This window comes from Miniopterus schreibersii (assembly GCF_964146895.1).
Source record: "Miniopterus schreibersii genome assembly, chromosome: 20".
NCBI classification, from domain to species: domain Eukaryota; kingdom Metazoa; phylum Chordata; class Mammalia; order Chiroptera; family Miniopteridae; genus Miniopterus; species Miniopterus schreibersii.
In genome coordinates this window covers 17,541,841-17,564,167 of record NC_138122.1, presented here as the reverse complement: position 1 = coordinate 17,564,167, position 22,327 = coordinate 17,541,841, and the positions used below count along the sequence as shown (strand labels likewise).

At 39.0% G+C, this 22,327-nt stretch overlaps 1 protein-coding gene across 1 annotated transcript in view; it reads right to left on the bottom strand.

Moving 5' to 3' along the window:
* The window catches only part of PITPNB (phosphatidylinositol transfer protein beta), a 61,133-nt gene that overhangs the window by 13,604 nt on the left and 25,202 nt on the right, over nt 1-22,327 (bottom strand). The window contains exon 8 of the mRNA XM_081123112.1: nt 6,907-6,984. Coding sequence (XP_080979238.1) covers nt 6,907-6,984 — 78 coding nt within the window. The remainder of the gene's footprint in view (nt 1-6,906; nt 6,985-22,327) is intronic.

Below are 22,327 nucleotides of genomic sequence, written 5' to 3'. Positions count from 1 at the left end.
AAAAATAACCAGAAAGCAAAGAAAGCCAAAACCTAATTCAGATCATTCACACATAAATTCCTACCCAGTCCAAACCTAACATTTCCTAACCTAAGGCAAAACAGGATTAACACTCCTAATCTACCAGTGAACAAATTATGTTGCTGATAAACACAAGATTTATATAGATTAAACCATAAAAACATAAAAGAATACTTGAAAATAAAAGGTAAAATATGCTTGGTCACCAGAAGACAAGAATCATCAGACGCTCTATAAAATGGAAATTATGGGCTAACAGAGGAACTCAAAATGATGGCTCATCTTTACATAATTTAAATTTCACCTGTAACATAGCCAGTTGTGAAATGTTCCCCAAACTGTATTTAAATAGTTTGTGTACTCACTGAATTCCTTGCATTTCATGTTTTCTACTATAAATGAAGCCCCCAAACTGAAATCATGTTTCTAATTTAACAGCACCTATCAGGTTCCTCTGGGTATGCGGATGAGCCCTACGGGAGAGTACTGGGCACTAGAGCCATGTGGCGTAACCAAACAAAACCCAGCATGTTCAACTGGATGGTGAGCAATCAGCCCGTTAGCCACAGGAACTAGCTGCTTGTATCTATGACAAACAAATATATACAAATGTAAGAGAATTAAAAAACAAAACCAAACCCACAACCAAAGGTATTCTGAAAATTCATTTTCTAAAAATACCGTTAGTCTCGTGCTACAGATCAACTCTCAGTACACTTTTTCCTATTTAAAATATACTGGGATGAAGATGGAATAGGTATATGCTACATTCAACCAGAGGTAACACTTTGCAAGGACACAGGAGTTTCTAAAAGACTCACATTTTCTTCATATTTTAATTTTTCAATTTAAGGCAGCCTGAATACTCAATTTCAGCTGTTGAATTTTGTAATGCAAGTTTCCAACCCAGGTTTTACTAAGCAAGTTAAAAATAAATGATCTGCTGGGGCTGTTGCCAGTGCATGCACCAGTAAATATCAAAACAGGATTACAGAATATATGTGAAGTATGTGTATTGAAATTTCAAGCAAAACCCGATTCCCCAACTCACAGCCATTCCCTCACCTGTTTAGATTTTGGTAGCCATTCTGATACACCTACACTAGACATATATTAAGTCCAACATTTGATTTTTATTTGGTTTAAAATAGTTAACTGGAATCCACCAAATACTTACCCAGTATCCACTATGAGCAAACATCTGTGCTAGGCAAGCTAAGTGAGACACAGAGCCTATGGCTAAAAATTCAGTGAGTAATGTGGGACGAACACAGGAGGTCGGAGAAGGAAGACAGAGTTGAAAACATAAACCCCGGCCCTGACACAAGACACACCAAGTGCCATGAGAGGTCATCAACAAAGGCCTCCAAGAGGGTTCAGAGGTGGGAGATTCCTATGTTTGGCAAATGAGAACTGATAAATGGAAGAAGTAAATGTGAAATAAAGTTCAAAAGATTAAACTAACTGTGAGTTACACTAATGTCACAAAACTAAGCAAAATGAAATTAAGGCCGAAAAGCTTACTGCTTGTGAGAAGATAATCATGCACATTTTCCATGTCTCCAAACTTAATATTTTTGGAGCTCATACCCATTTTACTAATAAGGACTATGACATGCTTCATGTTTGTGTCCAATTACTCTAGGAGTGACACTATATACAAGTGAAACCACAAGTTCACCCTTGAAATAAAACTCATGAAGAAAACTTTATGTCCCTGATAGCGCTAGTGAGACACTCTGCAAGAAGCCCAGCCTGCCAAATCCCTTCTCAAACCTGAGTAGGACACTTCATTCCTTTAGGCCCAAGTCCTTCAGTTCTGCCTGAGAACAGAGGCATTCAGTATCCAATATAAGTCTAGAACTAATCATGTACCGCTCTTGGGCACTTAGCTTCTTGAAGACATGCAATGGCTTTTTTGGTGTCCTCTATAGGAATTGCATAATTTATACTGTGTTAAATACATATTTTTAAAAACCTAGTTGTCAAACCAGGTACTCAAAATAATCAGCCAGGTTTCAAGGTCTGCTTTATTATATATAATCCACAATGTGGTCTAATCAGAAACTAATTATTAAGCCTCATTATACCACCCACATGGGGTTTCAACTGTAGATTACGGGGAGGGAACAGCTTTTAAAATGCCTTCACCTCCTTCCTGGAACTCACAGCCATGTCTAGATAAAGACGCACGAGAACGCCCTCAGTCTTTCTCCCTGGGTGGCTATCTTGAGGACTCTCTGGGCCACTTTCCTGCCAGTCTCAATCTCAAAGGGATCTCCACAGCTAGATTTCAACTTCTCCTGCCCCCCACCCCTTCTTTTATTCTACCAATCACCAGCCAATAGAACCTTGTGGTATCTTTATTTTAGGTCACCGACAACCAAAGCTACCCCCTTCTTTATACAGATAGGAGGTAGGAAGAGAAAGTAGTCGTGGTAGTATGGCAGGAAACACATTAGCATCCCTCTAATCCACAAAGACAAAGATGGCTGCCCTCCACTGGCTTGGAGGATCCAGAACAGCTTTTCCGGCAATTCTGAAATGAGTCTAAAGCGTGACTGAGCAGGTATACAGTATGACAAACTGTTTTGAAAGACTAAGCTCCAACTGCCAGAACTGTTGCTGACTGGAGTTAACTAACGCAGAAGAGAAACGGGACATGCCTTTATGATTAGAAACAGCACACACACACACACACACACACACATATGTGTATATAATATATACATACATATAAGATGGGGCAAAAATAGGTTTACAGTTCTTCATATGAAAAATAATACAATTAATAATAATAGAATAAACTCTGTTTCCCATACTTACAACTGTAAACCTACTTCTGCCCCACCCTGTATTCACATAATATAAAAGTCACCACAATTTCTGGATCAACTTCTTTATTTTATCTGATCCCCTTATACCCCAACGTTCAGACAATGGCTGAGTCTTCTGAGACACGTCAAGCACTGTAAGGGCCAGATGCTTTGGCAAAGACTCTTACAAAGACCCTTACAGGCCTAATTTTTAGCCATCGTACAGATGCAGACACAAAAAAGCTTAAGTCTTCAGAAGCATCTGGATTAAATGAAGAAGGAAATGAGGCCTTGCCATAGGATAAAAATGACATCATAATCTTCAAAGGTGGTGTTTCAATTTGTTAAAATGACAACTCCTCACCAGATCAGCAGGCAAACTAGAAAGCTAAAGGAATCCACATGTAAATTGTTTTTCATAAACCATCAGAACAGGTAGTCATACCAATGCCACAAAACACACAAAGCCCCCAAAACACAAACAAACGAAAATACGTACACATGTACAGCACTCATGCATGTGAGGTGCTACAGAGAAGCAAGACATTTACATCCATAACAACGCACAATTCTGCCTGAAGCAAAAATCTTTATCAGGTTATAAACCGCTCTCCTTTTACTATGCACAGTCACTTAATCATGTGCTGAACCCTAAATAACAAAACATAATTCATGTGCTCAGATTTTTAAAAATTCTTGTTTTCAAAGGGAAAATGAATATACAACTAAGGTCTGCATCTCCGGGTTTGTAGTTTTTGAAAAATAAAAAGTATGCGTTGTACCGTACGCTAAAAAAAAAGTCTGTATTCTTAACCAACATGGAAAAATATTTAAATCTCCCTGGCAACCCTATGATCTCCTGCTAGCAAAGGCTTTCTAAACTGTGCTGCCTCTGCTTGAGGGCCAACCCAAATCAAGCACTCATTAAACACATAACCACGGGAGGTAAGGACAAGTAAACCAGGGTGTATTTGACAATCCCCAGATACTAGAACCAGGGAACTCCTGGATACTAGACAGAGAAAAAGAATAAATGTGTCATAAATAGGATATCACAGATATTGATCTCATCAACACCAACAGATGATGGCTTTTCATGGTGACAACGATGAGAGCTACAACTTACTGTGTAGTTTTCCTCTCTGCTGGGAATGTAATATTCATTCATTACTTCCTCTAGTCCTCACAACAACCTTAAGGTAGTTACTAATATCATTCCCATTTTAAAGATGTGGAAACAAAGGCTCAGAGTTACGATTAAGTTATTTAAGTCACAGTTTGTAACAGATTCACAAAAGGGTGTTTAATGGATCTCCCTTAATGCCACTGTCACCTACAAATTCCTTGACCACTGGAACATATAAGTGGTATTAACAGGAATTATCAAATTCTAACAAATAACATGAATACAGAGATGCACACAATTGTCATGATATGACACAGCATAAAAAGTACAGATTGGTGATCTGGGAACACTGGATTAAGAGTCGGAATTTGCGACATACCCACACCTTATACATCTCTACGACTAACACTGAATCAGGTTTCTTCTACAACTACTATTCGTGTTTCTCTAGCCAAGTTTCTCATCTATAAAATGAAGCAGTTGTACTTACCCCACAGGAAGGCTGTGAAGATTAAATACGACCTTGTATAGTGCTTGGCACCAGGGAAAAGTTTCTTTTCCCCCTTTCCAGTCTGGTGTAGACAAGCAGTAAATACTGCAATAATTCAGAAGGAAAACACCACTGTGGGATAAGTAAGAAAAAGTTTCCAAGAGATCACGAGGTTTAACTTAGCTGTGAATATACTTTGGAACGTGTACTGGTAAGGTGAGTTTCTGTTGAGGGGCATGGAAAGCCTTCAAGCTGTGAACAGCCAGGCAGCACTTACACAGAAGCATTTTACACACAATCCTGGTAAGTGGGTCCAGGACAGGATTGCTTCCTCCCTTTTGCTTTAACTACCATGCATTTCTTCCCTGCTCTCATATTTCAAAAGTACAGAAATCTCCAACTATCATCCTTCCCCAGCGCAGCCTTCAATGCCTCGATGAGTACATTTACTGACGCACAGGGCCGCCTGAACATGGCAAGGTCAAGTCAGTCCATAGGTCCCTATGTTTCTGTTCTATTATCAGTTAGTCATCCTTCTTCCTCTACTTTCCCTTCACAGCAGTAAACAGATGGTTTAATTAGTTAAACCTGATTACCCTAGTTATTTCTAATCACGGTAATTCACTGAAACTCAGTTAAGCAGTAACTCAATTTACAAGAGTAGCTACATCCACCATCATTTGGCTAAGTTAACAACCAACAGGCAAATGGGTAGGAAGGTACCACAACCAGCCAGCACTCTCCCAGAAAAATAATAAGGTACTGTTTAATACATACACACATGCATACCCACAAAGGGGGGGGGGGAGGGAAGACTGCTATACCACAACCTGAAACAATGTAAAAATCACATTATTTCAAAAACCTATTCGAGAATTTTAAATAATCATTAATGGATAAAAAAGACAAACCAATGTTTGTTAAAAAGGTAAAAATCGTAAATAAAAAAGGAATAAAAATCATACTCCAAGTCCTAAAAGATTGCAAATTAGGTAAAAGTCATAGTGTCAAACTATCTTTTTTGCCTGTTATAAAACTGGTTAGGAGTTTCTACAGCCAACACTTGAGCCCAAATATAATAGCCCACCATGTAATGTAGCAATGCCTTTTCAAAGTTTACACTTGAAAAACAGATAATTTGAAGAAAATTCAGTATTTAATTCACCTCTGAGCACCTTTGAGTCTCAATCTCATGTCCTTCATTCCTCGTGCAAGTATTATCAACTAGAGAGTTTCTACTTATTGGAGCAAGATGGCCTTTTAGAAGATATGGCAACCTTAGAAGTTGCCATTTGCTTGCTGCCCTAGCACAGCATTCTCTTTTAGAAGGCCACTGTTAAATCTCTTAAGATTCCTCTGAAGTCCACAGCTAGAAATCTGGCTAAGGGCGGGGATTTTTTAAAATCCATTTAAATTTAGATCCTGCATATGGAATTTGTTCCTTGATTTGTAAGTGGCATATATCACTTACTGGACATTAAGTTAAAAGTCTCTAATCATGGCCATTAAACTGGGAGAATCTTGAACTAAACTTACCCAGAGAACAAATGTGAAAATAAGATAATTATGAATCATTTCTTATAGAAGAAAGTCAGACTCATTCTTCATTCTGACATGCAAGATAGTCTACAAAAGAGTCTGACGCCCATGAAGAACCCTGCAATGGGTTACTTGTGGGGCTGTTACCGTAATTCTCTAACCCGCAAGCAACAACTAGCGACAGCCTTTACTGACGACCTGTGACTGGCTTCAACATAAACAGATTCGTTACTAAGTAAAATCCTGTTGGTGGAAAATCTGCTCGGGGCAGGTTTAAGTTCCTATGCTCCTCTTCTCCTGTCAAATTAGCTGTAATAACTTGCCATCAACACATTAAGGGTTTGTCATTTAGTTTAGTGAATGTCTTTAAAATGCATTATATTTCTACAGCAATTTAAATGATTACCTGGACGGTGCTTTTCTTAATTCCCTGAATAAAGTAAGGATGTGCTCTTTATTAGAAAACAACTACTTCATTGAAATTGTTCTCTGGTGTCCTGCTTTCCAAAATATAACTATTAAAAGGCCAGGAACATAAGCTCGGGTGAAGGGAGCTTGTTCAGTTTTTACTAAGACAAAATTTAAACTATAAACCTTCATTTAACATGGACTTTTGTACTGCTTCAAGTCTCAAAAGAGAACAGTACAATCCCCAAAGACTAAATCACTTGTCTCTTTTTAAGAGTTATCAGAATAGCATTATGCTGAAAGTGACAGTCTGGCTCTGTTCTGTTTGTTAATGCAACACAGACTTGCTGGCCAACTGCAACTGGCTGTAAGTCCTTATCGCAAATAAAACTATTTTTATGCCATTTCTATTTTTCACTTAAACGTCACCAGTTCTTCCAGACTCAAGACCTGTCAAGTGTTCTGTTGCCAAGACTCTGCCTGTCAGAAAGGTCAGCATACAGTACCTTCCAGTTGGGTCCCAAAGGGCCTCTTTTGGTCTTGACTGACTGGAATAATGCTGGGTCTTCATCAGCTTTGTAGTCCTGCAAAGCAAAACAAAGTCAGAGGCAGAAAAGAAAACCAGAGAAAATTCTTTAACCTTGCCGGAACAGCGCTTTGCAGCTACTAGAACAGACGACAGCAACTCATTAGGCTTACTGTGCTTTTGTATAAAATAAAAGTAGGAAAATGTTTCTATATGACATTCAGTTTTCACTTTGATTCTCTTTGTTTTAAACTTTTACCTTAAGGCAAAATGACTACATAATAAAAGCTAACAAAAGTCTTGACTAGCTGTCCACTGGTTACTGGATAGCTATCTCCAAGAACAAATCTCCAAACATTTTTCAATAGTTCCAGCATTTTGATATATGTATAGTCACATTCAAGAAATAAAACATACCCATTCCAGTTCTGCCAATACCCATAGATGATGGCATTGGACTAATTCCCCTCCTAGAGAGCAACTACCGTAACTGGGAACACAGATCAGAACTGTTGATTCCATGGCAATTCCCATTTCCTCCATGGTTGGGTCTATGGTGGATGCCTCAACCAGGAAGCCAGCCTCTCCAAACCCGAGTCCACAGAGAGCCATAGGGTACACATACTTTGGCTTCCTCATGGAAGGGGTAGCCTCTCACTGCCAAAGGAGATAAGGGAGGGGTTTATGACTCCTTAGGGGAACGGCCCCAAAATTTAGGTTTTATGCAAGCCTCTAGTGGGTGTAAATTCTATTTCCCTTAATATACTCTTCCTGATAGAACAGAGAAAATGAACGAAGTAAATCTTTTTAAACCTGTCTGCTTTACAAAAGTTCTGTTGTCTTTACAAACACATATGTAGACAATCTACAGAAAGAAATAAAAATTACCATTGAAGAGCTAAAGTTCAGGTTTAGATGAGTTGTAATAGTAACAGTGAACAGAGATCATTTGAAAATACTACAAAGAAAGAGCCCTTCCCTTCTCAAGTAGAACTTCTGAACCAGAAGTCCTTCAAAGCAACTGTGGAGGGACCACACACTTTGGGGGAAGTGCCCAGACAAGACAATATCAAAAATCATTGTTCTAGAAATTAGCTTTGAATATACTCCAAAGTACAATACAAACTTTGACAAATCAATGAAAACATGTTGAGAAATAGCCAATCAAAACTCAACAGCTAGCCCTGGCCGGTGTGTTCAGTAGTTAGAGTACTGACCTGCACACCGAAGGGTCTTGGGTTTGATTCCTAGTCAAGGGCACGTACCTGGATTGCAGGTTCAATCCCCTGGTCTGGGTGTGTGTGAGAGGCAACCAATCAATGTGTCTCTCTCACATCGATATTTCTCTGTCTCTCCTTTTAGCTTCCCTCACTCCCTCTCACTCTCTCTAAAAATCAATGAAAAAAATATCCTCAAGAAAAAAAACCTCAACAGCCAGTTAGTAAGTGCATACGACATATTAATAATTCCTAAAGAGAAAGTTATACATAAAGTATGTGAGGAAGAAAAAATGTGAGGTTCAGATAAAAAACAAAACTTTAAAGATAACTGGGTTAAATGTATGACCCTGAACTCAAAGCCTGTTTAAATGTTGTGTAAGAAGCTATAAAAAGGCCCAACAATGGGCTAAAATTACCACACAAGCAAACTTAGCAGGCCACACAGGGTCTTACTGTTTAGAATATGCAGTGTGGTATAGCCACAGGCACTAGGTCAGTCAGTGTTACCCAGGAATGACAAACAGGGATGAGCCGACTGCAAGGGGTCGGACAACTGGGGTTACTTCAAGTGTCTGGGCGCATCAGCAGAAGGATCAATTACTGTCAGCTAAAATGAATTCTAAAACTCCTATTTAGAACCACACCCTAAAAATTAACAACTTCACTGCTGACTGAGAAAAGAATCAACTGCCCAGGAGTGGTCTCTCAAGCCCGGGGTTCAGTGAGAAACCGGCCATCGTGCTAACAAATAATCATGGACTCCAGAAAACATTTTCTTCTATCTCAGAGGGTTGGAATTAAAACCCAGAGACCAGCGCACTTTTCTCCAAAACTGAAAACATTTAACATCATATCATAAGTCACTTGTGACATCATCTCCCTCAATCAAGGTCTATTTATTCATCAGCCACCATGTAGAAGAAGGTAGTGCTAAGAGGTAGTTCAAGGGGTAAGGAGAACCAACATCTGGTCCTGGGTCCTAGAAAAGTCAGTCTAGCTGGGAGAAAGAGAGACAAATAAACATAACTGAAAGCCCAGGGAGTAACTGTTAATTGCCAAGAAAAAATGGAGAGTTGACTAAAAATGGAGAATTGAAACCAACCGATACCAGCCAAGGAAATGTATTTTTAAAGTGAGTTTTAATATCATGTTCAAAAGTAGAAAAATCTTATTGCTAAGGTGCAGTGTGTTAAAATTATTTATGATTAAATTTTAATTACCTGTACAATGCCCAGATGTTTGGCTAGTATTTCATCACATTTGAGGGAAAATACTTTCCTTTTTGTATTTTACTGAGTGTGACCTCGCTGTGGGCACAATGCTCACATTTTTTTGTCTTTCAAAATCTAAAATGTTATAGAGCCTCATGTGAGTTGAACAACACCACATTTCCTAAATCTAAGAGAGGATGCTCCATTATTTTATGTACCATTAAGAAGGAAAACATTCAGCCAATAAAACATGCTATAACTGAAAGACAAATTCTGATTTTGAATAAAATATGAGGGGAAAATCAAAGAGCAAGAATCTTAGAATTGATGAAGCAGAGACTGCAGAACTACCTCTGTGGCTTCGAAACTTGCTCACTCCAACAGAGGCAAAAACCACAAAATCAACAACACAAAGTGTACACAAATATCAGTAGGGCTAATGGGAGAAAAAAAACACTGATGGAATGAATACAATAAGGGTAGTACACAAACCAAGAAACAACTGATTTAAGAAAAGCGAACTTAGTCTAAATTGTGGCCAGCATAAATTACTTTCATGTAGGGGAAAATGAATTCAGAAGGTGACTTGCCCCAGGAAATGGGACTAAGCATGATTACGGCACCAGTGAAGGTGAAAATGTGAGTGGATGGATTACATGGACTTCTCTGGCAACACCCCTCTCCTTCCTAAACCCAGCTCCACATGAGGGCGACAACTTCAGGTTTTCCATACCTATCTGGCATAATTAACTGAAGAACATGAAATAACACTTTAAAACTTCACTCTGGACCTAACCAATACAGTTTCACAAAGTGTATTTCTGAGCCTTCACTATTAGTGCTAGTTGTTCACTGGATGCCTTTCTGAACTATGGATTCACAGAATTATACAGGTGAAGTAAACCTTGAAGACCATCCACGCCGCCTCACTTTACAGATGAGGACACTACAGTCTGAGAAGGAGGTGATATGGCTCACTGAGGACTCCAACACAAGGCTTCTTGCCTCTGTTCTGGGCTCACTCTGGTACACGACACAGGGGAGGGGCAGAAGGGTGTCTACAAATGCCAGATAAGCAAAAACAAGTTTCAAAAACACCAAAAAGCAGCACCAGAAACCAAAGTGGATTTTCCTATAAGAAATGAGTGTATGCATATAAAATATTACATATACACATATCTCAAAAGCTAAGTGTTCTTCCCTCTCTGCTTTTTTCTCTTGAATATAAAGCAGCAAACATTAAAGATATACTGAAAATGTAACAGAACCCAATTATTAACAATAGCACCTTAACCTTGACAGATGAGAATAATGCATCTTGTCAAAACCTAGAAATTTTTGGGCTTTTTTGTTAGTTTGAATACGTAAATGTTTAATCAGTTGAATTAAGTAGCAAGATATTAAAAAGCAGGAAGCAGGTTTAGTTTTAGCAACCTCAGTTTCGTATTTTCGTAACAAACATTTAATTTATTAAATGGTATCTTCTTTGCTGCAGTTTTATTGTTGGGTATCTAGCTTGGTCTTTCTGGATTTGAAAACTGGCCGATTTATATCCGTATCACAATGAACAAATATATTCCTTCATGTATGACAGTTTCAGCATAGAGAATGCAACCTCAGCTACCAATTATAGCTGCAAATGAGCAATAGTGTGGAATGAGACAGCCTGCTGGCTTTGTTAGTATTCTGTCTCCTTTGGGATCCCATGGGGAAAGGGCGGCTCTGATGAAGAGAAGCCCTTGGCTCACGGTTTACTGTGCTTGCCACCAGCTGCAGACTTCTCATCTCATTAGCTCTTTTAGAATACAGTGGGTGAAGACAGCTGTAGCCTACTTGAGTCCTCAGCTCCTGGGCATTCTGAAGGCTGAATTTGCTATGCACTCTCTGTAATCCTTGGGAAAAAAAGAAAGCAAATTCACTGGGCCAAGGAAATGTATTTGTAAAATGGGTTTTAAAATCATGTTTAAAAGTAGAAAAATTTTATTGCTAAGGTGCATTGTGTTTAAATTTTTTTGTGATCAAATTTTAATTATCTGTATAATGCCCAGAGGCCTGGCCAGGACAAGGGCTTAGTAAAACCATCATTATCAAGTTAGGTGTAATGTCCCTAGACACTGCTCACTCCACTAATACTAGTGCCTGAACAACAGAAAAACACAATGGTATCAGCATTAGGTAGATTCAGATTAGTGTTACCACAACTCTATTTAATTGAAAACTCTTATTTAAGTAGAAAAGGAGACAAGTGAAAGTCAAGATACCCTTTGGAGAACACATAAAATATGGTAAATAAATGGATTACTGAGTCTCCAAGCTGGAGCCACAGAATATTTTCATTCAATTCTTATAAATACCTATTTTCTGTCACTGGAATATAAAAGTTGCGCTGCCTCTTGGGTATGCATTTACAGCTCTCAATAGAAACTCTCAACAGAAACCAGATTCATTTTGAAGACAAAGAATATTAGTTTTATGAATCTTTAAGCATAGTGGCTGTCCCCCAAAATACAAGTGCAAAATTTGTGCTGAGGCAATCTAAATGTCCTTGAATCCAGATTTAACTCATGATTATGAATGGGAAAGTGAGTAGAAGGTGAAGGGCAGACTGGTAGGAGTGTCTTGACAGCTTGTGGAAAAATCAAAATACACTCCAGACACCAGAAACTGCTTAAAGAATCACACATGTGTTCCCACAGGTAAAGCTAAGTGTAAACTAAGGAAAAGTGTGCCCAAACACAAGCATTAGTAAATCCTGGACACCTGCTTATAAAAGAGCACCCCCCCACCCCCCAAAGAAGATAAACAATTCTACAGGGTAAACATAAAAACTTGAGAGAGATATTAGGATCCTGTAGCCTGCTGTAAAGTGCTTTCCTTTAGCATAACATGATTAATTAGGTGTCTATTCAAATAGCTCAAAGATAATCACTAAGTTTAAAATGCACAGGTACTGCTGCTCAATTTAGCAAAGCTTATTTCCTCTCATCACATCCTAAAAGTGAAGACCAGGATGGAGGAAAGGCTGAATTAAGTACAAAAGTAAAAATCAAACATCATTTATTAGCACTGCCCTGCACTTTTCAGTACTGTGGCACTTAGAAAACAAGGGATTCTTGGATACTTTCCCCACTGACCCAAGTGCATAACTAACTGGAGTTGACAAAACTCAAGCCAGACTCCAAAGGGGAAGCCTATTAATAAAAAATGTTTGCATTAAATTTTGCAATAGCAAATAACAGAGGTGTTAAGAGAAATAACATTTACTAACTTGTTTAAGAAACTCATTTGAACAGTTATTTTCAAATAAGCAGCTTTCTTTTCTATTTTTAATTACATCTCCCCAATGACTCCTCACCATTTCACAGGTTCCCACAGAGTACCATTAATATAGTGTAAGTAAATCTCATTAATTCAGGTCCTACCACCTTGGAATTCATAATAATTTGGACAGGGGCTGGACTGAAGTTTATCTTTGCATGATCTATGAAAAAAGGATTTGCTACACAAATTAATAGAGTAACAAGATCTCAGGAGGGCTGTTTAAACAGTTCAGAAGTGTTTTAGAGCAATTCAGAAGCATTCATTTGCATATAATTATTATGCTAATTACAAATCATTCTTATCTATTCATTAAAGCAGATTCCCAAAGGACCACTAATTGTCAATAACTTGTTGGCCTAGTTTCTGTTACTGAATGTACCTCAGAGGAACAAAACTGCATTAAAAAATATTCTCAATTCAGTCCTCTCATTAATCCTTACTGGCTTTCCACCAATGAATCCTAAAAGCTGAATTTTAAACTGCACTGAGAACTGAGAAATACAATCAAACCTGTACGCCCGAACAGAACACTTTTTTGTAATGTTTCTAATCTCACAAAGACCCTGCATGGAGACCTGGGGTGGGGATGTGAAGGGGGGTTAGCACAGTAGACAGCAAAGGGGGGCAGAAACTGTCAACAAAGCTCTATGCTAAAAGGTGGCCACAGCCTAGAGCACTGCTAGGCTAGAGCACAGCGAGGCCAATCGCCTCTTCCATTCTTTCTCATTCTATCCATAACACAGCCAGAGAGACTGCCAACACTGTCATGTTTAGCAAAGCAGGCCTCCTAAGCCTTTGGAGGGTTACAAATTAACATAAAGAGAAAGATATCGGGATTTTACCTGTGAAAAGAGGTTACAACCAAAGGCCTGACATGACAGACTCCATATTCCACAACCGAGCAGGAAAACCAAATAGCCGATGGGAAGATGAAGCAAAAGGGAGAAGGTCCTTGAAGGACAGGAAAGGGGGTTCCTGGCAAGCCCAAGGCTGATGGGCTACTCTTCAGGGCAGATGGGCTACTGGTTTGGATAAGCCTGTGTTTTACCCACAAATATCCAATATATTTATTACTGTAACCACATACTTATTATTACTATATGTTTATATATTTATTGTAGCATTTAAAAGTGAAGATAAACTCTTGACTCCAACGAAGTTTTAACATATTAACAAGTCAATTTTGCTGAAGGTGCTTGTTAAACATTATTTTAAAATTAAATTGCATGCCCCTGAAAAATGTAAGTAATATGTTTAGGAAAGTTTTATTTAACACAAAATGAATTTGTTTCCTTAAATGAAAGTAGATCGCAGAATATATTACAACAAATACCTTAAACTAAAATTGGAGGGGGGGAGGGGAATGTCCTATTTAAAATTCATAGGTTGAGCCCTCTCCAGTAAAATGTCCATGTTGGTTCACAATCTGGCCTTCAGACAAAGAAGGTCCTAAGTCCCAGAACCCCATTTAGCCCATAGCACCAATTTAACAAACATCAAATAGGACATAATTGCAGGGGAAAAATTAAAACATTCTTTTTTTACAGCAAGAAGCATCATTCTTGCTACTATTTTTGGAGAACTTACTTCAGAAGAGCCAGGACTCATATGCTGCTCTCTCAACACCCAGGTTAACCACAGTACTTTACTGAAAAAATGTGATATAATTTACACTTTATCATTGATAAGACTTCAGTACCTGAAGGGATCTCAGCCCAATATCTTCCATTAGCTGCTCACAAAAACATTTTCTAACTCCTACCAGAAAATTTCCCCCCAGCCAGGAAGGAACTGGAGCAATTCTACTAAATACCCTACCATTCATTCCATCACCATCCCTACTTTTTACTTTTAAAAGATGGAAGAGATTAGAAATAAACATTAAGTTAATAATGGGTTCAAGGTTCTAGTGTAAAGGTATTTTGTGCAAAATATGCTCGTACATGCAGATTTTTAAGAGAAATTTAAAAACCCTTGCTAAGATTTAAGCAAGCATGAAATAAGCAGTATGTTATTATCCCACAAGAGGGCACTGCTACCCAACTATGTCTTCAAGTCTATGGGGCATTCTCTAAATCCACTACTGGATGCAAATATTTTAAGTGTTCCCCAAGTACTTGACCATGTAAGGCAGCAGAAGAAAGTGGGAAACATTTTTACACTTCTTTTAATAAACACCATGTTAACATTTATTTATATCTTCCTTGAGGATAGGGGGAAAAACCTCTGTAACTACCACAAAAAGGATCTTGACAATGGTTTGCTTCACAGCATAGCAAAGGCAAGATTCTTGAGAAGAGCATTTCACAAGTGAAAATTTCTTAAGCAAAAGCAAAATCACAGCTACCTCAAAACCTCAATTTGAGCTGTTTTGTTTTGTTCCTGAGTTCCAGGAGGCTCCTATTACAAGTTAGGACCTGGGTCACAATTCACACTTTAATAAAGTTATGCACACACTTTAATAAAAATCATCTGGGGCTCTCACACGTACACCAGAGATAAGTTACAAACTTTAAAAATAGAAATGAATGTCAAGGTTCGTTTTAATGGCAAAAGGAAGAGGTACTCAACTAGACCTAGTGCATGCTCACGCCAAAGAGTACTGAAGAAGCATTTGGCAACCACAGGCTCTCCTCGGACTTGCTGGACCTCAGCCACAGACTTAATAAACAAAAGCTCTTTTCAGGGCTAAAGACTGGGTAGCCAGCCACTGCACAGCTCTGAGAAGCAGAAAGCCCTTCTTAGGAAGTACAAGGCAGCAGTTGGAACAAAAGTAACATCTAAAATGCCGCAGCTTTTTGAAAGCTAGGAGAGAGAATAAGCTAGAGCGACGGTCAGTGCTGACCATTTAAGGTTATCATCTACCAAAGGTTAATTAGAATGATCCATTAGGTCCACCCATTAAAACAAGGTCATTTTCATAGCTCAAAAGCTGACAAATATTAACAATTACACATAGTCTGATCTAATATTTAACTTTTTCCAGCCAGATTTCATCATGCTTTTAATTTTAAAGAAAGGAAAAAAAACTAATCTTATAAAGATGATTTAGAAAGTACATTTAGAAAGCACATTTCTTTAAAATTATGAAGTTTTTTTCTAAAGGCAGTGCAGTAAAGCATATGTTGCCAAGACTATCTACTCAAATATATAACATCTGGGCACTGCCTCACAGAATGTCTGATCAAAAGAAAAGATATGCCTGAATCCTTCGTAGAGCACAGAAAACAAGCACTGCTTAAGGTGTGACCAAAACTTGCATGCCTAAACAAACTAAACTAAGCTTCATCAGCTTGCCAAGGCTGACATTTGGGGAAAAGTAACAATTAAAAAGTGTCAGATTGTTCAACACCCAAATAATGGAATGGCGGTTCAAAATGAAAACAGCTAAGTGAACAGAAAAATGTCTTATGTGTTCACTTTCAGAAAATCAGGTACTGCTTAGAATACAGGGAGTCACACAAAAAATGCATACACATTTTAACAGCTGAGAGCTCAATTCTGAAAATGAAATGTGTTTTAATAAATACCGCCTTTATCATTATTCCAAGTGTGTGTTTACATTTTTTGGGATGCCCTATATTTCTGCTCTCAACTAAAATGGGATATTGTTCTCTCCCCCAAAACATACCAACTAAAAGAACCACAATCAAAGAAGAAAGGGTCAACGCTAGAACCAAAAAGCACAAACTTTAAAAGCCAACTCATTTTCTTTGATACCACAATCATTAAGAAGGCAATTGTGATACTTCTACAAGAGGCTACCATACTGTTGTAACTAGCTAGCTATTAATAATAGGAAAGGAGCAAAGGGAAGGCCAGATATTATAGGCATGTCATCTGGGCAGCTTCACCAGGAAACTACAACTTTATACTCCCAAGGGGCCCAACAAAGGGGAGACAGAGGCATGCCCAGTAAAGTTGGGGTGGCACAGGGAAGGTGCTTGCTGTCGGTCACACTGAGAACAAAGGTCATTGGCTAGAATGGGTATGGCCACTGCAAGGGAGCAAAATTTGGGATATTTAATCCCCTAGACAAAGGAGTTCACTCTCTTGTGCTCTTGGGACTTGTGTGACTCAGCTTGTACGGACCCCTTGTGTTCACCCACATGACCCACAGCCACGCGGACCCCACATGCAATGGACTAATGGACTGCAACTAGCCTAATGCTGTACTGGACCACTAATGCTGTACTGGACTAGGCTCCAACATGGAATGGAAACTATGGAAACGGCTCTGGCTTTAGCTTTACTGAGTGGATGTAACTCCACAGAAATAAAGCTTTCTATCATATTTCATCTTCCCATGGGGGCCTTTGGAAATGCCTGTTCCAGTGGTACCCCAAGAACCCCACTTCCACCGATAACACAGAGATGTGCAGCTTAGATGAGCCCAATAATCCTATTATTGTCTTTTGATATACAATGAAGTGGGCAGGGGCTCTTTAGTTAATAAAGTACAAAACTCCAAAGCTCCCGGTTCTAGTCAGCCTTTGAACCCAGATTTTGGCTGCAGCCTGAAGCCCAGCACAGGTATTTATCAGCTGTGAGAGAAAAGCCCTTTGGAAGAAGGGCCCTCAGCACTGCTGCACTACATAAGCTACAGCTGGACCAGACAAACTCCAAAGTCATTTAGAAACACTTTAGCTGCTCACTGATTAAGAATCCTGCGCTCTCTTCAGACAGACACAATTATTCCTTTATCTGGAAAAAGTTACCATACTGCCAAAGAGCAAATAGCAAGTTCCAATAAATGTTGGCTAAATGAACATGAGTAAATGTAGGAGTGGTTTTAGCTCTAAGTATCCACACCAAAAGACATCTTAGGGCCTTCAATCCTTCATTATAACTGTACATATGCAAATTTCAAAATACAGCAGTTATGGGAGAAGGTGACCAAGGCCACCGATGAAAACTGCTATTTCGGGGGACTTGGGAGGACACACAGAAGAGCAGGCTTGTTTAACTGAATTAAGAATGCTCTTAATCAACATATTGCAAAGGAAGGCACGTCATATAGTAAAACATTCTAGAAAGAAAAAAATAAGTCAGTAGCCCTGCTTTTGAGTCCTGGCTCCCCTTCTACTGGTTATGTGGCTCAGGGGAAGATGCAGCACTTCCCTGGGCTCAAAAACTCTTTAGTAAACATAAAGGTTGGGGTGAATGATTTGAACCATGGCCTCCAACTGAGATTTCTTCTGCTTACAGAATCCTAGAAGAAGGATGCCCCTCTATAATCTTCACCATTAACAGTGTAGTACAGCACATCCCAGGCTTAAGAATGCACAGAAATCATCGGAGAATGGGTGGAGGGGTGGTGGTGGTGAGAATTTGCATTTCTAACAAGCTGCCTGTGGGCTGACCTTGCTTAAATGGAAAGGGGCTCAAGCCTTTAGGCCTGGTCCACAATGCTTCCCAGAGGACCTCAAGGGCCCTAAAAAGAACCTTTTAACTTCCAAGGATCAATGGGCAGATCCAGCCTCAAACAGGGATTCACACCTGTACAGACCCTGCTACCCGGCTATGGTGGGGGTGTTTTCCAAAGGAAACCAGACCGGGGAGAGGCTGAGTGAGCAGTTCTGAATGGAGGTGATCCCAGGTACTAGCAGAGAGGAAGAGATTTACCAGCAGCCCATCCTCTCACTTGGGAGTACCTGTGTCCCCCAGAGTATCAAGAAAAGAACTGTGACTAATAAGTGGAGCCCCACTTTGCTCCAGGAGCTCTTGCTAAAAAAAGATGCTCAGGAAAAGTGTTCTGCTGGAGAGAGGTGGGACAAAGCAGTCCAGAATCCAGCAGCAGTGACAACCCAAGGACCATAGGCCAGGGACAGAAGCAGAAGTCTAGCTATGTGGGGCAGGCATCAGGGTGGTTTTGTGCTCTGAGCCCACAGTGTGAGACTCCATCACTCCCCAGGGGGACATTTGCAAACGGAGCAGGAAAAAAGGATGGATAGTTAAGGTAAATATGACATGGCAATTATACTCATGAGCAGGTAAGAAGGAGGGATATGGGAGAAAGAATTGGGGCGGAGAGGTTTAAAAAGGACCAAAGGAGAGGTATGAATAAAATCTGAACTTCATCAAATTAAGAGCACAAGCTAACTGAGTCGCCAGCACTAGCAGGGCTCTCACGCTCTGCAGGGAAGTGCCCGTGAAGGACCCTATCAATCAGAGCACACCTGGCACATCCTTCCTGTGACCCAGAATCAACATGGCATATGAGTTTCTAGCTTTTGTCTCTTCTTTTAGGAATACCATCTTCAGTGAAACACCACTTCAGTTACAAACCTGGGCAACTCTTGGTTTTGAAATGCCCCATTTGGGAAAAATCTTTCATCACAAATTAGTACACTCCAACATGCTGAAACATAAGGGGGAAAAATTCATTCCCTCTTTAAACTTGCTGCATTTTAATATGAAATACATCTATATTTTTAAACTAAGCCTCCCAAACAATGTAATACTTTCGTATCATTAATATTTGATAAATAGTGACATTTATAGATGTTAAGCTAGATCAATTTTAAACCTGTGGGTGGACCTTACAAATTTGAATGAAACATTTCTGCTAAAATAACCTTGGAAATTATAAGAATATCACATATGATGTTCTACAGAGGAAGCATACACTATAGAGGGAGGCTGATACAATCCTTTCTGGTTTCACATAAATATCTGAAAATATGGTTCCAATTTCTTTCTTTTTTTAAAAAAACAAAACCTGCTCATTTTCTTTCAAATTACTTCCAAAAACGAAGGTCTCTCTGATGTTAATCGTGTGTACACTTCGGCTTACACTTTAAAGAGTCTTCCTCTCCTGGGAAGTGACTTTTGTATACAAATCATGGAAAGCTACTTAGACAAAGTGCTGGAGATGATTAAAAAGGGCCAGATTCAAATTTATACCTTAAAAAAAAAGCAGAAGCAGATGTCAACTGACTCATTTGTGTATATTTTGGAAATGAGTTGAAGATATGCATGTGCATTTCATCAGGACATTTAAAGAACTCGCAACTTTTTGTTGTGGTTATGTATTTACGACAACTTTAGAAATTAAAAAAACTTTAATTATATTCTGGTGTTTTATGCTGAATGCTGAATACCTTGACTTCTATTACAATTTGATCTAAAACACTTTTTAATATGACAGAAAGGTATATAACTCATTTAGAAATGACAGAATTTTTAGAACTGAAGTAATCATATACACTTCACCATCAAGGATTATTACAAAAAGAACCTAAAGTAGCATTTTGTTAATTTAATATTTGAACAACAAAAACTTCAATTCCTTCAAACTTTTTTTTCCTTTAACACCACAGAGGGGGGAAAATCTGCAAATTCTCTTTGATCCATCAAGCCTTTATTGAAAAGTCACTCCACATCAGACTCAATATTGAGTATCTTGCTAGGTCCTGGCAACACAGACATGATGAGAACAGTACAGGCCAGGCCCCCAAAGGGTACTCAATTTACCAAAAAAGCCTTTTCAGGAGTGATACTCAGGTTAGATTTGAAATGGGAAGAGGGTGAGAACTAGGGGGTCTGTCCTACTGGAACACAGTGTGCTCCCTGGCTGCTTCAATGCCAAGCAGAAAAAGCCTTCCCTCTTAAAGGAATTAACATCTTAACACTTCACTACAATGCCTCTTTCCCCTCAAACAGGAAATCTGTTTTGTTTGGTGGCCAAAAGAAATTGGGTAGGGATATTTATGCAGAAATCCCAGACTGCTTAGCTTCTTTCATTAGGCAATGATGCATCGTCTAGAAAATTACAGACAATAGTGGCTATACTAATAGTCCCAACCATACGTTCCATAAACATCAACAAAAAACCCTGAATAACCCACATATTTAAATATATATGATTTCTGTAGCATATTACTCTGTAACCCTGCGTCATATTGACAGATTCTTACAATAAATCCTGTTCCTAGTTATTGGGCCCATGTTTCCCTTCAATTATGTAAACATGTCAAAGCATCTCCCCAAGTATCCAGTTACACTGTGGGTCTAATCATATCCCTTCTATGCATGGTGAAGTACAGTTCATAAGCACAACCAAAAAAAACAGCAAGTCTATGACAGAGCGGTATACAAGCTGTCTGACACCAGCAACCCAGCAGAGAGTTAAACCCTAAAAGTAATCAACAATCATTCTGAATTAAAATGTTTAGGGCTGTTTGTATTATATTCATCTGCAGTGACAGAAAATCCCCACCAGGTGGAGTTAAAGGATTCAAGCTTCACTTCCAACTTCTTGGTTTCTTGACCTCCCAACTACTTCACCTTTGTCCTGATATGGAAGGAAGCTTGATTACTTATCTTTTCAAAATTACTAATTAACTATATTTCTTTTAAAGCAAGTAATAAGAAGTTTTTAGAAAAATTAGCTCATTCAAGACAAATTTAGCGTTCATTAAAAAAAAAAAAAAAAAGGCAATGAATTATAAGTCATACTGAGACTAAAATCTCCAGGAGTTAGAGTGTCACAGTCTGAACTTTGAGAGATCACCACACCTTCAGAAGGCCTTCCTATTGAAATTCCACTTTGTTGGCCTATTCATAGTTACAAAGTTCCCAATTCTAGTGGCACTTAAATCCTTGAAGAGAAAGTTTTAGGCACTAAATATTGACTGCTGGTATGGCAGACATATCCTAATACGACCCCCCCACCCCAATGAGTCATAATCTTGTATAATCGCCTCCCCTGAGAGCAGGTGGAACCTGTGACTTGCTTCTAACCAACAGATGATGGCAAAGGCGATGGCTCTCATTCCTTTGATTAGGTTACATTACATGACCACTAAATTTGTGGTAATTTGTCATGCAGCAATAAAAAACCAATATGATTAGCGAGAAGAGGGCATCCCCTCAATCCACTGCGCACATCTCTGCCAGACCTCAACTCTTCCACCTGTTCCCCACACATCTAGCTGTCCCCAGTTCAAGAAGGCACTGTTACAACTGCCTTATATACACTGTCTTCTTGACCACCTATATAAGCAAGTGCATGTAGATATATTCTCCCCCCTTTTATAATTACAGATGGAAGAATATTATACACACCCTTCTTCATCTTTTTCTCTTCACTTTACCTTGGAAAGGATTCTGTATCAGTGCAAAGAGCTCACTCCCTTTTCACGACAACACGGAACTCCATCATATGGGTCAACTGTGTCTTCGATCAGTTCTCCATTGATGGAGAGACATTTAGACTTAAGGCTGTTTCCAATGGTACGTTAACCTACTTGTCGCTTCAAATGAATAGGCTCAGTTCCTAGAAGTGGAATTTTTCTGGGTCCGAGGGCACTCGCATTTGTAATTCTGCTACACAGGTTGTACCGATTTATACTCCCCCTCAGGAGTGTAAATGTATGTGAGTGACTGTTTCCTCACCCCTTGACAATCCAGATGTTAACATACTGACTTCCAACTGATTTTAGACAAATTCTTCACTCACATAGGTTAGTTTCATCATTACCCTTAAAATTTGTTATTCAACAAATATTTATGAGGTGCCCATTCTGTGAAAAGGGGATGGGTTCCTGAACACAGAGAACAAAACACATCAATGAAATGAACAACAGCTGAAATTCAGCAGAGGAAAAGACTGTTTCCAACCTGGGTGAACTCTCCCTGGAGGAAA